At 49.9% G+C, this 15,575-nt stretch overlaps 1 protein-coding gene across 1 annotated transcript in view; it reads left to right on the top strand.

Moving 5' to 3' along the window:
- Positions 1 to 15,575, top strand: part of CFAP77 (cilia and flagella associated protein 77) — a gene marked incomplete at its 5' end in the record, with an annotated part of 131,849 nt that overhangs the window by 65,459 nt on the left and 50,815 nt on the right. Inside the window, 2 exons of the mRNA XM_081237873.1 lie at positions 10,203 to 10,302; positions 10,820 to 11,048. Coding sequence (XP_081093999.1) covers positions 10,203 to 10,302; positions 10,820 to 11,048 — 329 coding nt within the window. The remainder of the gene's footprint in view (positions 1 to 10,202; positions 10,303 to 10,819; positions 11,049 to 15,575) is intronic.

The following is a 15,575-nucleotide window of genomic DNA, read 5'->3' as shown; positions in this document are numbered from 1 at the left end:
ACCCCACGCAGTGGGTAACCCACAAAACAGGCGAGTGACACTTAGCAAAGCATTACCCCGGTGATTTCTCTCCATCAGGGCGTTTAGCTTTATCCATTGTGCGTTCAGAAAATGGCCAGTCTTGCCCGTAACAGCTCCATTTACTGGGCGTCCACTCTGGTGCCGAGATCATCTTGTTTACTCATCTCAGCCACAGACCTAAGATGGCGTGCTGTTTCCCCCATCTTACAGATCGGGAACTTGGGGCACAGACAGGTTGAGTGACTGTTTCAAGATCACGCGGGTGTAATTGACAGAGCCCACGTGGATCCTGAGGTCCCAGTTCGAGAGCCATACTTGTAAGAAGGAGTCCCTCCTCCTCACCCCCCAACAGTGGAGGTACCGTCTCTTTTAGGGGCTTCTGCTGTTACCCAGGAAGGAAGTTTCTGGGAGTTCATTTCCCAGGACAGTGAGCTACCCCTTGAGAGTGGCTTGGGTCTTCTGTTCATAATCAGGTGATCCCTAGCCACTTTTCACTGCTTTTTTAAAAGAAAAAAAAATCCAAATCATGGTGTTTGTTCCTTCCAACCTCTCGTGTTTGCCTTTTTCGAAAGGCTGTGCGTTTCCCCTCATTCACCTAAACCTGCGGTTGAGTTACTGGCCCCCCGAGGCCGCGGGCTCAGAGCGAGGCATCCGCGCACTTTGCTGCTCGCTGCCTTCTCGGAGTGTAATCAAACATCAAGCTAAGTAGCAAATAAATCTCTCGATCTCATAAGCTGCGCAGCGAGATCATGTAAATGCAAATGAAGGAGCGGGTTTCAAGCTGTCGAGGGGGAGGGGAGAGAACGCCGGGGCCCTGTCACCGTGACTGCCTCACGCGGCAAGGGCCATACATCAGCTGCAGTAACGGTTCCGGCAGCACCGAGAGAGCCAGGGCTGCCCCGGGGAGGACGGAAAAGCCAGGCAGGTGGCAAAACACAGGCAGCCCTGGGTCGTGGGGGCCAGGCAGGGGCCGGCCGAGTGGTGTGCCGGGCAGGCCCAGTGGGTGTCTGGAGAGGTGTCTGCATTGCCTGGGGCTCCCCTTGTCCTGAGCTGGTGAGCTGCTCTAGTAATACCGACAATGACAGCAGTAACAGAGGCCACTGGATACTGGGCTCCAATCCTTGGCCTGGGGAGGTTTTACAGGTGAGGAAAGGGAACCAGACAATTCAAGTGACTTGCCCAAGGTCACACAGGAAGTGGCGAGTGAGGTCTCAGCTCTGTGACATTAACCTGCTAGTTTCCCGTATCCTCCTGCTGGACCTGCTGCTCTCCCCTCCCCTCCCTTTCCTCCCCTGACCCAGCAGCAGCCAGCTCAAGCCCCCATTATAAACTTGATGACCTAGGAGAAGAACCTTAACTTTGACCCTTGGCAGGAGGATAGGAAATAGAAACTTTGGCTTTAACTCTGCCTTTTGACTTTTTAAATTAGAAAAGTAAAATCTCAGTACCCATCACCCCCGTACCCCCCCACCCTGCCCCTGCCCAAAGGCTGCACCTCTAAGGACACATCCTCACACAGTCCCTTACGTTGTTATGTTTCCTTCCAGTATTTTTTCAATGAACTTTTTCTACATGGTTGTAACAATAGCGTATGTAAATTTTTGAATCCTGCTGATTTTTTTTTCACTTAACGTTATTTTATTTGCCTTTGATCATATATGGATGTGGTCTTCTGGTGTGTGGTTTTTCAGTATCATTATGCGATGTTCAACTGCCACTCACACAATGCACATCGTTCAAAGAATCCGGCTTCTGAGACGACGCCGGAGTCCTTTGATGCATAATGCACCTTATTTCACATGATTGTTTATCTGACGTTCTCATTATGGAAATAAATAAATATCCTCTATGCTAATCATGATCACAATTTGCATTTATATTGTGCTTTTCATTCGAGGGTCTTAAGTTGTTTTATAATAATGAACTCCCCCTCCATGAGCGAGATGGGACATGTGTGCACGTGCGTGCATGGGCAGAGCTGTATACAGATATTTATTTAATAACTACCAGGCAATAACTGTGGGATTTCATGGAACTGTGCTTTAATAGGATGTGGGAAAGTGAGTGGAGGCTTCTCAACTGTCGAGCAAACATACGTTTAGTTTAGACTCTGGACGAGAGGGTTAACTGAGCTACACTCTTCTGGGGCTGCCAGGAGGTGGGAGTGCTTCCTTTATGGGGCTTAGTCCTCATACGTGAACACCTAAGATTGGTCTAGAGCCCAGGCATCAAGCTCCCAGACAGATCTAAAACCCATCTTGGAAATGACCACCAGCTCGCTTGTCCAGAGTGAGATCCAGTTCAGACTGTCCAAGAAACCAAGCCAGTTAATTTCACCCATCTTCACCTCTTTGGTGGGAAATGGGGGCAAGTTAAGACTTTTTAAAAGTATATGAGGTGGGGGCTTCCCTGGAGGCGCAGTGGTTGAGAGTCCGCCTGCCGATGCAGGGGACACGGGTTCGTGCCCCGGTCCGGGAGGATCCCACATGCCGCGGAGCGGCTGGGCCCGTGAGCCATGGCCACTGAGCCTGCACATCCGGAGCCTGTGCTCCGCAATGGGAGAGGCCCCAACAGTGAGAGGCCCACGTACCGCAAGAAAAAAAAAAAAAGTATATGAGGTGGGAAATCATTAGATTGGAGTTGCAAGGTTGGGTCACTTGTTTCGAAGTTGTCCCAGGAAAATGGGCTCTGGCGCGACTCTGGGGATAGGGGTCCTCCTTCCTGGGTCTCAGGTGACTTTAGTGGGAAACGCCACTGGTACTTGCCTCTGGAAAGCCCCAGCGGTCCTGATGCTGGTGACGGGCTGCTCCAAGAGGACTTCTGGGCCAGGGGCTGCCTGCCCGGCCCAGTTCCCACTGCAGGTTTCCAAGCCTTGTTCCTCGATGTTGGATGGTGGAGGGAGCTGCCGTGCAGAGGAGCCCAGAGAATCCCAGGACCCCCTGGGACAGGGAGCGAGATGGTTTTAATTAGAGCTGAGAGACGGGAAATAAGGCAGCGAGGGATGACATCTTAATGAGGTTTAATGAAGCTGTCTGCTGATGGGGACAGCTGTCACCCAGAGCTGTATTCTAGCCAAGCCACTTTGTGACAGAGGAAACTCAGAAAAAGGCACAGTCTGAAAGCAGCTGAGAAGGGCGGGGTGGCCAGACTCAGAGCTGGGGTTTTTCTCCTGCATTGGCCTCTTGATTCTAACACCTCCACAACAAGGGATTCCAGTTAGTAGGCCAGATTTGAACAGCTTCCAATATTTCACAATTCCCCTTTGTGCAAAGCTGAGGTATGCCTCTGAAAAGACCTTGAGGATCGTGCACGAGATGTCTTAGAATTCAGCCATAAGAAACGAGATATACAGGGAGGGCTTGCATTTGGGGGCTGAAAGGGTCCACCATCCCATCCCTTTCTGAGACTCAGTTTCCCCCTCTGTCTCGTGGTGACCACGTGGCCTCCGTTATAGAGATGTTGTGAGGGGCCACTGTAGGTGAGCACAGAGCTATGAGGTCAGAGGGCTGGGTTTAACGCCAGCTCTTCCATTTACTACCTGGGTGCCTTTGGGCAAGTGTGAACCTCTTTAAGTTTCAGTTTTCCCAACTGTCAAATGGGAAAACAGCCTCCCAGTGAGGTTGGTAGAGTTCGGGGTGAAGCATGAAAAGCTCTCAGGACACAGTAAGTGTTCAATAAAAGTGTTTGCTAAATGAGGTCATGGGGCATAACGTGAGCCTTGCATGTAGGAGGTGCCCAATTAATGTTCACTCTCTTCCTCGTTTCTTTCTTTACTTCTGTAGTAAAGAGAAGAAGGTGGTTCCCAGGGATCCCTGGGCAGGGGGTGTGCTCTCAGCCTTCTCATGACCCCACAACTGTGCCATCTGCCCCAGGAACTTTGGACATTCCAGCTGAGAGCCATCGCTCATCCTATTCTGGGCTGGAGGGGCAGGCTACCTGGGGGACTCGGGTGGCCAATCAAAGCTGAGATTTGTAGTCACATCTCACCAGTTTCACAGCCAGTTTGCCTGCATCTAGAAGTTCAGGGTCAGAAGCTCCTCTGAGCACCTGTTTATCAGTCCTCAGCTGGTCCCCTGAGGTGCCCAGAGACCTTTAGTTTCCTCTGTCAGGCAGCTATTCTCTGTAGGCTTCTGGAAGGCCCCTCTGGACAAGCTGGGGAGGGAAGCCCAGGGTCGGTGCCGGCCCTCCCACCTCTGGCTGGATCCTCTTTGCTGCTTCCAGGGAGCCCCTGGGAGAACCCTCAGCACGCCTGGCTGTCCCACTGGAATCTTCTTCAGGGTGGCTCTCTCCCCAGAATGCCAATCCAAGATCTGGATCTTCTCTCCTTTCCAGCCCTGACCCAGGCATGACTCAGCTGTCCCATGTCCAGGTCCCTGAAATGATGGCTCTTCCCATAACGCACAGTCTGTACATCAAACAGCAGCCTGTCACTGGGGCTCTCCTGGGCAGAAGGCTGCTTATGTCCTCTGTGGGTGTGGAGGGCGCCGAGTGAACAAGTCAGATGCACCTGTCCTGCGTGAGCAAAATCCAGTCTGCAGAGCTAAGATCCGCGCACAGGACAAAACAATGGAGAGTCCCGGGCAGCTGCTGCTAAGTGCCAAGAGGCGGTGAAAACTGCGTGGAGTCAGATGTGGGTTCAAATCCACCCTTGGCCACTCATTAGCTGGGAGGCTTTGGCCAAACCAGCCCCTACAGTTGTCTGGACCTCCCTTTCCCACCCGAAAACCCGTGTAGTTTCCAGGGCTGCTTTACACGTTAGTGGTACCCTGGGAGGCAGTGAAGCGCCCCCGTGGAGGCTGGCCCACGGTCGCCATGATTGTGGTGTTGCCGTGGTCGGTGGTAGTGGCACCAGGGCGGGGCCAGTCAGCCCATCTCGTTGGGCAGCTGAGCTGGTAATGGGTGAATACACTGCTCCTCTAGGGCCTTCACGTGTTAACGCAGGGACTCTGAGACACACGGCCTGAACCTAAAGGATCAAACTGCCAAGGGTGGAATTTCAAGCACGACGGTAATATCAGGACCCCACCGCTCTTGTGGCATGTGGCCACCTTGCAGACGGATGCACTCTGAGGGAGGGCGGGGGGGTGGGCAGGACTGCAGGGTGTGAGGGGCACCTACATCAGGTCGGGAAACAGGACCAGTGCCCCCGAAGACTCCTTGTGCTGCTTGCAGCCACCGTCCCCACCCCCATGGTACCCACCCTCCCGACTTCTGAAACCAGACGTCAGTCATGCTGTGTTTGAACTTCATTTGCATAGAGCAGTGCCTGCCTCGTGTGTCCAGCTCCTTCTGTCTCACATTTGTGTGAGAGCCACCTGGGTGGTTGTGTAAAGCTGTTCTCTCGTTCCCGGTGCCATCGGGCAGTTCCTAACCTACTGTCATTTGGGGCCAGATGACTCTTTGTTGTTGGCAGTGGGGCCTGTCTTGCGCATTGTGGGATGTTTCCCAGCATCCCTGGCTTCCACCCACTGGAGGGAGGGTAGTACTGCCTCCTAGTTGTGACAACAAAAAACGTCTCCAGACACGGGCAAATTTCCTCGGGGGGGTGGGGGCACAATTGCCCCCAGTTGAGAACCACCGCTATAGAGTGTTCTATTGAATGAATACGTCACCATTTTTTTTTTATCCACCTGGGATGGCCATTTGGGTAGTTTCCGGTGCTTGGCTATCACAAACTGAGCTGCTACGAGCATTCTCAGACATCTCTTTGGATGGACTTGGGCACTCATTTCTGTTGGGTGTCCAGGAGGGAATTGTTGGGTCATCAGTAAGCGTATGTTTAGCTTTCACAGATACTGCCAAACCGTTTTCTGCAGTGGTTGTACCAATTTACATTCCCACCAAGAGCTTGAGTGTTCCGGTTCATGACTTTACCAATATCATCGGGTTTTTTATTTTGTACTTCTCAGAGGTTGAGCACCTTGACATATGGGTCCTGGCCACTTGGACATCCCCTTAATAAAGTGCCTATTCAAGTCTTTTGCTCGTCTTTCTATAGGATCATCTGCGTTTTTCTTATTGATTTGTAGCAGCTCTTTATATATGATGAATAACAACCTTTTGTCAGATATGTATATTGCAAATACCTTCTCTCATTCTATAGACTCACACATTTTTAGAGCTAGAGGCAGTCTGTGCTCCCCTATCAAACCCTCTGGTGGCCTTGGTTGTCATTACTCGTTCAATTTGTCCTTTTAGCAAGATAAGGAATTTCATAAGGGCAGGGGGCAGCATGTGTCTGCTTTGTTCACCTTAGAACTCCTGGCACGGAGCTTAGTGCAGAGGAGATACAAAAATACATATTTGTGCAGTGAACGAATGAGCAACTTTCCCATTGGGATGACCTTTGCAGCCCAAGGCTTCAGTATTTCTGGCTGTCGTTGCTTCCTAGGGCACCCTCACTAAAAACTGTGGAGATTGAGGCACCCGCCTACTTCCGTGCCTCCTTCACTGCCAGGCCCCACCCAGTGGCAGCCGCTGAGTCTGTCTGTCGTTCCTCTGCCAGCTGGACTTCTGCCCACCGGCACCTGCCAGAGGGAGGTGGGGCCTGTCCCGCAGAAGAGTCACATTGTAATTAACTTCCCTTGCTGTCACCGCACTGGAGAGGCCAGGTCATTGTCACAAACAAATGAGGAGCCCGGGCTTTGTCTGCAGCTCAGAGTGAATCACACGGAAGGAAATCCAAACAAACCACCCAGCCAGGGCCCCCACCTGAAACTCAGAACTCTCAGCTCTCGAGGGAGGTAAAGGCCTGGGATTTGAGATGAGAAGGAAGAGGGAGAAAAGGATGAGGCCGTGTGTAGGAAAGAACTGCCAGAGTCTCCAAGGCGGCAGTTCCTTCATTCATTCACTCATTCAGCCCCTGTTTACCAGCATCTGTTCTCTGCTGATCTCTTTGAAAAAGAGGGGTGAGAATAAAAGCTGTGTGGCAGGTGGGGAATCTCTGTACCGTCTGCTCAAGTTTGCGGTGAACTTTACATGGCTCTAAAAATGGAGTCTATTTTATTTATTTATTTATATTTTTGGCTGTGTTGGGTCTTCGTTTCTGTGCGAGGGCTTTCTCTACTTGCGGCGAGTGGGGGCCACTCCTCATTGCGGTGCGCGGGCCTCTCACTGTCGTGGCCTCTCTTGTTGAGGAGCACGGCCTCCAGACACGCAGGCTCAGCAGTTGTGGCTCACGGGCCCAGTTGCTCCGTGGCATGTGGGATCTTCCCAGACCAGGGCTCGAACCCGTGTCCCCTGCATCGGCAGGCAGACTCTCAACCACTGCGCCACCAGGGAAGCCCTAAAGTCTATTTTAAAAATAATTAACCTTATGGGCTTCCCTGGTGGCACAGTGGTTAAGAATCCGCCTGCCAATGCAGTGTACACGGGTTCGAGCCCTGGTCCGGGAAGATCCCACATGCCACGGAGCAGCTAAGCCCGTGCGCCACAACTACTGAGCCTGCTTTCTAGAGCCCGCGAGCCACAACTACTGAAGCCTGTGCGCCTAGAGCCCGTGCTCCGCAACAAGAGAAGCCACCGTGATGAGAAGCCCGCACACCACAACGAAGAGTAGCCCCTGCTCGCTGCAACCAGAGAAAGTCCGCACACAGCAACAAAGACCCAATGCAGCCAAAAATAAAAATAAATAAAATAAACAAATTTATTAAAAATAATAATAATAATTAACCTTAAAAGGAAGGAAGGAAGGAAGGGAAAAAGGAAGAAAGGAAGAAGGAAAGAAAGACTTAGCAGACAGCCTACCGAGGGAGACAGACATTAAACTGACCATCACACAATTAATGACTTAATTACACTACTTTGTAATCTTTAATGGCTTTACTGAGATATAATTCACATACTATACAATTCACCCATTTAAAGTATATGATCCAATGGCTTTCAGCATATACACAGGATTGTGCAACCAGCACCACAATCAATTTTAGAACATTTTCATTACCCCCCAGAGAAGCCTTATACCCCTTAACCACCACCCCTCAACCATTCCATTCCCCTCTCCATCTCAGCCACGGGCAACCACTAATCCATTTTCTGTTTCTATGGATTTGCCTATTAGGGACATTTCTTGTAAATGAAATCATACACTATGTGGTCCTTTGTGACTGGCCTCTTCACTGAGCACCATTTTGTAACGGCCAGTCCATGCTGCAGCAGGTTCTACTGTGTAATTTTGAAAGTGCCCTAAAGGTGGAGCTCAGGGCCCTATGGTGCCATAGACAAGGAAGTTTGCCTGTACTGAGGGCAACCCGGGAGGGCTTCCCAAAGGACGTGGTTTTTAATCTCAGGCATTTATAGAACACCTGTTATGTGCCACCAGGAAAAAGAAGTCAATAGAAGCCATTAGAAGGCTGTGTAGGATATTATATTCCAGGCAGGCTGGCCCAGCATGTGCATTCCTGGAAACTGAGAAGGTCATTTCAGTTCTAAGCCCCAAATGAATAGAATGGATAGTAAGTGTTACCAGACCCAGATGAGGGAGAGGCCACAGTGAGCCCGAAGGGTCCAGAGAGCTTGAAGAATAAGAACCAGAAAGGGGAGGGCAGGCCAGGAGCAAAAGAGGCTGGGACTCTGGCAGACCCTTCAGGGGTGGGGAATGGTCTATTGTGCCTAAATCTCAGGACCACGTGGAGTATCCAGGAAGGCAAAGCTGCAGAGGTGGATGGGGCTGGAGGGTGCAGGGCCCAGACTGCCAGCCCAAGGGAGGGGTTTCCTCCAAGACAGCGATGAGCCATTATGGGTGGTCCCACATCATCCACCTCTATGCGCCCAGGTCTCCGGGAGCCAGCGAAAAGGGGAGAGAGATTGATGGGAAAAGGAGAAAGGGTGAGCCCGGAGCCACCAGACTCTCTGGACGGGCTTTGGTGAGGCCAGAGCCAGGAATGTCCTGGGAGATGTAACACCCTGCAACTGGGAGCCCACTGCCTGGGGCCCGTGGGGGTGGGAGGAGCAGGTGCACCCACCCAGCTCAGTAAGGTCCATGGTCCCCAGGGGCCTGATGGCACCGGGAGCGTCACACACCTGCTTGGTATCTCTTTAGCAGGTGGATTTGAATGTGGGCTGGAGACACAGCCTGGGTTCAGATCTCAGCTCTGCCACTTCTTGTCCCGTGTGGCCTCGTGCAACCTGTCTTGACCTCTCTGTGCCTCAGCTTCCCCATCTGAGACATGGGGACAGTGATGGGCTGCCTCACAGGGCAGCTGTGAGGACTAAGTAAGAGAGGCATATGAAGAAGCCAGTGTTGTGTCTGGAACACAGACCTCAGCAGGTGTCCATTGATGAACAGCAATGATCTAAGCACCGTACGGGACAGGACCCCTGAGCTCGGGGAGCTACTAGTCTAGAGAGGCAGTGCAGCAGCCTATGCTTAAGAGCTTCACCCCGGAGCCAAACACAACTGCATTTGACATCCAGCCCCACCCTTTAGGAGCCGTGGATCGTGACCCCGCCACTCTGGGTCTCAGCTTCCCCACCTGTGCAATGGGGGAAGTGATAATAGAGCAATTTCATCCCTACAAACCCCTTCTGGAGGGTTAAGGAGTTGACCAGAGACCCAAAGAGTGAGAATGGCGGTCCAGCCGCCAGGAGGGTGACAGTGGGCCTTGTCACCGTATCCCCACCCTCAGGTGACATCCAAGGAGGCAGCTCCAGTGACGGTGATCTGAGCCATCCCCAGTAGGAATGAAGGGTTAGGGAGGAAAGACGCCCCCTCCCTCAAGGGCGGCCCCAGGTGAGTCCCCGTGAACCAGGTCTTTCCGTCCATCTGCAAGATACATCATTTCCAGCTCTAGGTTGCCAGATCTGGGCTGGACCCCGAATACGGCTGCTTAGTGCGGGGACCGCGCCGCCCCTCTCTCCTGCTGCACACATGCACCTCCTCCCTCGAGGCCTCGGTCCAGACCGCCCCCCGCCACGAGGGTCCTCCTGACTCTGCTTCCCTCACCCGCCCCTGAGCAGTGGCACAGCAGGCAGGCTTCCCCAAGGTGTGTCTCAACGGCCAACAGCAGTTAGCGCTCATCTCAGGGAGGGCTCGTGTTCCACACCCTAGGAGCCCTGAGGTCGCCCACAGGGCCTGGGGTAAAGCAAGCACCCGATGACTCCCTGTCACTGAATTTAGTGTAATACTGTTGGTCTGAGGTTCCACTCCTCACCTTTGCTCTCTGTCCTTCCCCCAACAGGCTGAACTTGGGAAGCCCCGGGAAAGAAGCTGCAGTCTGCCTGGAATTAATTTTAATTATGGACTCTACCTCCGGGGGCAGGATGGAGGGGTCCCTGAAGGTGAGCAAGCTTCCTCTGGAGCCCAAAGGGACTTGAACTCTCTACCTAGGCTACTTCCTCCAGGAAGAGAGTCAAGGGGCCTGCCCTGCAGCATGATTCTGGCGGAAACCACAGTTTGCTTAGCCGAGAAGGACAGGACCACGGAGGGTCCGGGTCTAAGGTGTCAGGGAAATAGCAAGGGCCCCAGACAGTGTGGAACCTTGTCCCCAGGCAAGACTGTCTGTGCTCTGCGCCTTTTGAGCTTCAAGCATAGACAGGCTCGTGACCAACCCCCTGATCTCCGAAACGAGGCCAAGGTCAGGCAAACCCAGCTCCATGAAGGATGCTCACGCACCATCTAGAATCTCCGGGAATCCTGACCCCACCCTTTCAGGGGGCCAAGCAGGGCTGCCACCCAACGGGCTGCAGGTTAATGAGAAGGTATCCGTGCCCCAATTTCTTCTCCATCAGATGCCACAGATTGCTTTACTTCCCAGACTGATCTCCATGCCATGGCTTTGTCTCTCCCTGCCCTCAGCCATTGGACACTGGAATGTATTTAAACAGCAGCCTACCTGCCCCCATGAGCTGAGCCGGGATTATATCGCCATGAACCGTGGGGCAGTAAAAGCTGGCCTGGTAACTGCCCGGGAGAATTGCCATTACCGTCAGCTCAATGACATCCGCATCAGTGACCAGGATGACCGGCGCCTCAAGAAGGAACCGCCCTCTCTCCCTCCAAATATGACGTACGGGATCCGGTCACGGTAAGATGGCTGGCACCCGTGCCAGATGGCTGGCGCCCGTGGTGGTGAGGGGGGTGCTCAGTGGTGACTGAATTAGGGAACAATGTGGAAGCATGACTCTGGACTCCAGGGAAGGGCGAGTGATCCAGGCCTGGCCAATCAGCGTATCTCACAAACCACGGCCAAAGTGATTGGTTCAGAGGCAGACATGTGACCCATGTCCCAACTCTGGAATGCATGACATTCTATAAAAGTAGAATGTGGTTGCATGTAATCAAGTCTCAACTCAAACGACTTTGATTTTTTTTAAGGGGAATTTATTGGCTCACATGATTGAAAAGGTAGAGGCATAGCTGGATCTAGGCAATCAGGCAATGTCACCAGCATTGGGTATGTCTCTCCATGACTTGGCTGTGCTTCCCAGTTTTGGCTCCATTCTCCGACAGGCTTCCTCCTCATGTGGCAAAATGGCCAGAATCAGTTCCATTCTTACATCCTATTCTTTTAGTGACCCCAGTGGCAGTGGTGTAGGAACTACAAAAGCCTTGAGATTAAGATTCTTTGGTCCAACTTCAGTATCATGCTTATCCCTGAACCAACCGAAGGAGTGAGTAGAAATTGTGACCTACACTGATTGGCCAGGCCTGGGTTACACTTTTGCCTCTGCACCAATTACTGAGGCCGGGGGATTCTGGTGCTCTGATTGGCCAGGCCTGATCCCTTGCCCCTCCTTGGAGGGGGCGTGGTTGGAATCAGTCCCCATGATCTACAGGGGCTGATGGTGGAAAAGATGCAGAAATAGAGGTTCTGATCCAGAAGGAGAAGAATAAAACACGATAGCAGAGGCAAAACCAGCAAATGTCCAGTACAACGGGGCTTCCCAACCCATATTATGTCACAACACAAGCATTACAAAAATAACTGATATTTGTACATTGCATTGTACGAATAAATAGCAGTGCTCTCAGCCAGCAGTGAATGGCCTGGGGCCTCCAGTTGCCCCAAGTCCCATCTGTGACACCTGAGACGAAGCCTGTATCTTGGTCCATCTGTGTGGCACTGCCCTGCTCTGCCCATATGCAAGGCCATAGGTCTATCTCCAGTCCTTTCCCACCACAACCCACTGTTCCGGGATGGGTGCCTTCCTTTGGCTGTGCTACTCAGCTTTTTGGGGGGGAGGTGGGGCTTCCTTTATTTCTTATTTTATTTTTTCTAATCATTTTTTACTGTGGTTAAATATACATAAGATTGGGCTTCCCTGGTGACGCAGTGGTTGAGAGTCCGCCTGCCGATGCAGGGGACACGGGTTCGTGCCCCGGTCCGGGAAGATCCCACATGCCACGGAGTGGCTGGGCCCATGAGCCGTGGCTGCTGAGCCTGCATGTCCGGAGCCTGTGCTCCGCAATGGGAGAGGCCACAGCGGTGAGAGGCCCGCGTACCGCAAAAAAAAAAAAAAAAAAAAAAAATATATATATATATATATATATATATATACACACACACACACACATAAGAGTTACCAGTTTTAGGTGTACAGTTCAAGGGCATTAAGTACATTCAGATTGCGGCACAACTGTCACCACCATCCATCGCTAGAACTTTTTCTTCATCCTAAACTGAAACCGTGTACCCATTAAACAGTAACCCTCTATTTCGCACCCGCTCAGCTCTTGGTAACCACCCTCTACTTTCTTTCTGTATTAATTCGACTACTCTAGGGACCTCATATAAGTGGAATTATACAGTATTTGTCCTTTTATATCTGGCTTATTTCACTTAGCATAATGTACTCAAGATACATCCATGTTGTCCTGATAGTATGGATCAGAATTCCCTTCTTTTTAAGGCTGAATAATAGTCCATGGTGTGTATATATCACATTTTGTTTATCTATTCATCCCTTGATGGACACTTGGATTATTTCCACTTTTTGGCTATTGTAAATAATGCTGCTATGAACATGGGTGTACACTATCTGCCTGAGTCCCTGCTTTCAATTCTTTTGGGTATATACCCACAAGGGTAATTGGATTGCATGGCAATTCTATGTTTATTTTTTTGAGGAACTGCCACGGTGTTTCCCACAGTGTATGCCACCATACCTTTGTATGCTTTTCCCTCTGCCTTTCTCAGCATCCTACCTGGTAAAATCTACTTGCTCATCAAAGCTCAGCTCAGCATCCTCTCTTTGGTAAGCTTTCCCACCTCCCCTGGCCTCAAACTCTATGCACATCTCTCTCACCAGGAAGGCTGTTTGTTCATTGCTGTTCATCAGCCCTCAAAACCTGAAAGGTTTTGACACATTGGAAAGTCACTTCTGGGCCAGATTAACTAATCATCTGTATACTGTCCTTCTCCCACCTTTGAAATAATACCCAAGTCAATCCCTCAAGGCAAGGCAAGGTTCTCCAGGACTGCCTGGAGTGCAGAGGGACAGAGTCCTAGCTGTGTGATCACTAGACTGGTCCATACTGGTCACCAGTGTCTTGAAGACAGCATGGTGTCCAGGAGGAGTCGCCCGGGCTTTTAGTCCCACCTTTGTTCCCAACTCTCTTTCCCTCCAGGGCTTCTGTTTCCTCATCTGTAAATAGGGTATTACAGCAGTCACTGGCATTCTGGGATTCTCAGGGTATGTTCTGTCTCTACATCAAGTTCATTTCATTGTCACTAAAACCCTGTGCAGCCCAATGTTCATAGCAGCACTGTCTACAATAACCAAGAAATGGAATCAACCTAATTGTCCATGGACAGACGAATGGATAAAGAAGATGTGGTACATATATACAATGGAATATTACTCAGCCATAAAAAGGAACAAAATTTGGTCATTTGTAGAGATGTGGATGGATCTAGAGACTGTCATACAGAGTGAAGTAAGTCAGAAAGAGAAAAACAAATATCGTATATTAATGCATATATGTGGAATCTAGAAATATGGTACAGATGAACTGGTTTGCAAGGCAGAAATAGAGACATAGATTTAGAGAACAAATGTATGGACACCAAGGGGGGAAAGCGGGGTTTGGGGGGTGGGATGAATTAGGAGATTGGGATTGACATGTATACACTAATATGTATAAAATAGAAAACTAATAAGATACCTAATAGATAACTAATAAGAACGTGCTGTATAAATAAATAAAATAAAATTCACAAAAAAGAAAGAAATTCAGAAAATAAAAAGATGTATATGTATACAAAGGAATACAGTACTACTCAGCCATCAAAAAGAATGAAATAATGCAAATGCAGCAACATGCATGAACCTAGAGATGATCATACTAAGTGAAGCAAGTCAGACAGAGAAAGACAAATATCATATGATATCACTTACATGCGGAATCTAAAATGGGATACAAATGAACTTATTTATAAGACAGAAACAGACCCTCAGACATAGAAAACAAATTTATGGTTACCAAAGGGGAAAGGGGGTAGAGGAGGGATAAATTAGGAGTTTGGGATTAGCAGATACAAACTACTATATATAAAATAGATAAACAACAAGGTCCTACTGTATACAGGGAACTATATTCAATATCCTGTAATAAACCATAATGGAAAAGAATATGAAAAAGAATATACATATGTATATATGTACAACTGAATCACTTTGCCATGAACCAGAAACTAATACAACATTGTAAATCAACTATACTTCAATAAAAAAATTAAAGAGATTTTTTTTAATTTAAAAAAAAACCTGTGCAGCAAGTAGGCAGGGTTCCTTATCCAGCTGAGTCATGGAGAGATTACTTGACCTCCACAAGTTCACACAACTTTTTCACAGCACAGCTTGGCCTGGATTCTTAATCTAGTGTACTTAGATTTAAAAATATGAGATATTAGAACACATAGCACATTAGCAATCACTTGGTTTGAAGCCCCTCTTTAAAACAGGAAAATAGAAGTTCAGAGAGGCGAAGAGATTTTCACAAGGTCACACAGCAAGTTGTGACCAGACAAAAGCCAGATCTCAAGCTAGGCTGGTGGACTCCCTGTCCCGTGCTCTTTCTTCCATATCTCGCCTCCTTGGGGCTTGAGGTACAGCGTGATCCCCCAGAGTTTCTGGTCCTGGGGCTGCATTATTCTACATACAATGGAAAAGCTTAAGTCAGCTGGGCTCAGAAAGGACATCCATTATCATCTAGCTTTCAATATAAAATCTTAAATTGCGGGCTTCCCTTGTGGCACAGTGGTTAAGAATCCGCCTGCCAATGCAGGGGGCACGGGTTCGATCCCTGGTCTGGGAAGATCCCACATGCCATGGAGCAACTAAGCCCGTGAGCCACAACTACTGAAGCCTGCGTGCCTAGAGCCTGTGCTCTGCAACAAGAGAAGCCACTGCAATGAGAAGCCCGCGCACCACAATGAAGAGTGGACCCCTCTCTCGACAACTAGAGAAAGCCCCTGCACAGCAACGAAGACCCAACACAACCTAAAATAAATAAATAAATAAATAAATAATATATATATAATAAAAAAAATAAAATTCCAGGGGCTTCCCTGGTGGCGCAGTGGTTGAGAGTCCGCCTGCCGATGCAGGGG

The sequence above is a fragment of the Mesoplodon bidens genome (genome assembly GCF_964165515.1).
Source record: "Mesoplodon bidens genome assembly, chromosome: 6".
Classification (NCBI taxonomy): Eukaryota; Metazoa; Chordata; class Mammalia; order Artiodactyla; family Ziphiidae; genus Mesoplodon; species Mesoplodon bidens.
The sequence above is the reverse complement of the archived record's forward strand: the minus strand, read 5'-3'. Positions and strand labels throughout refer to the sequence as shown.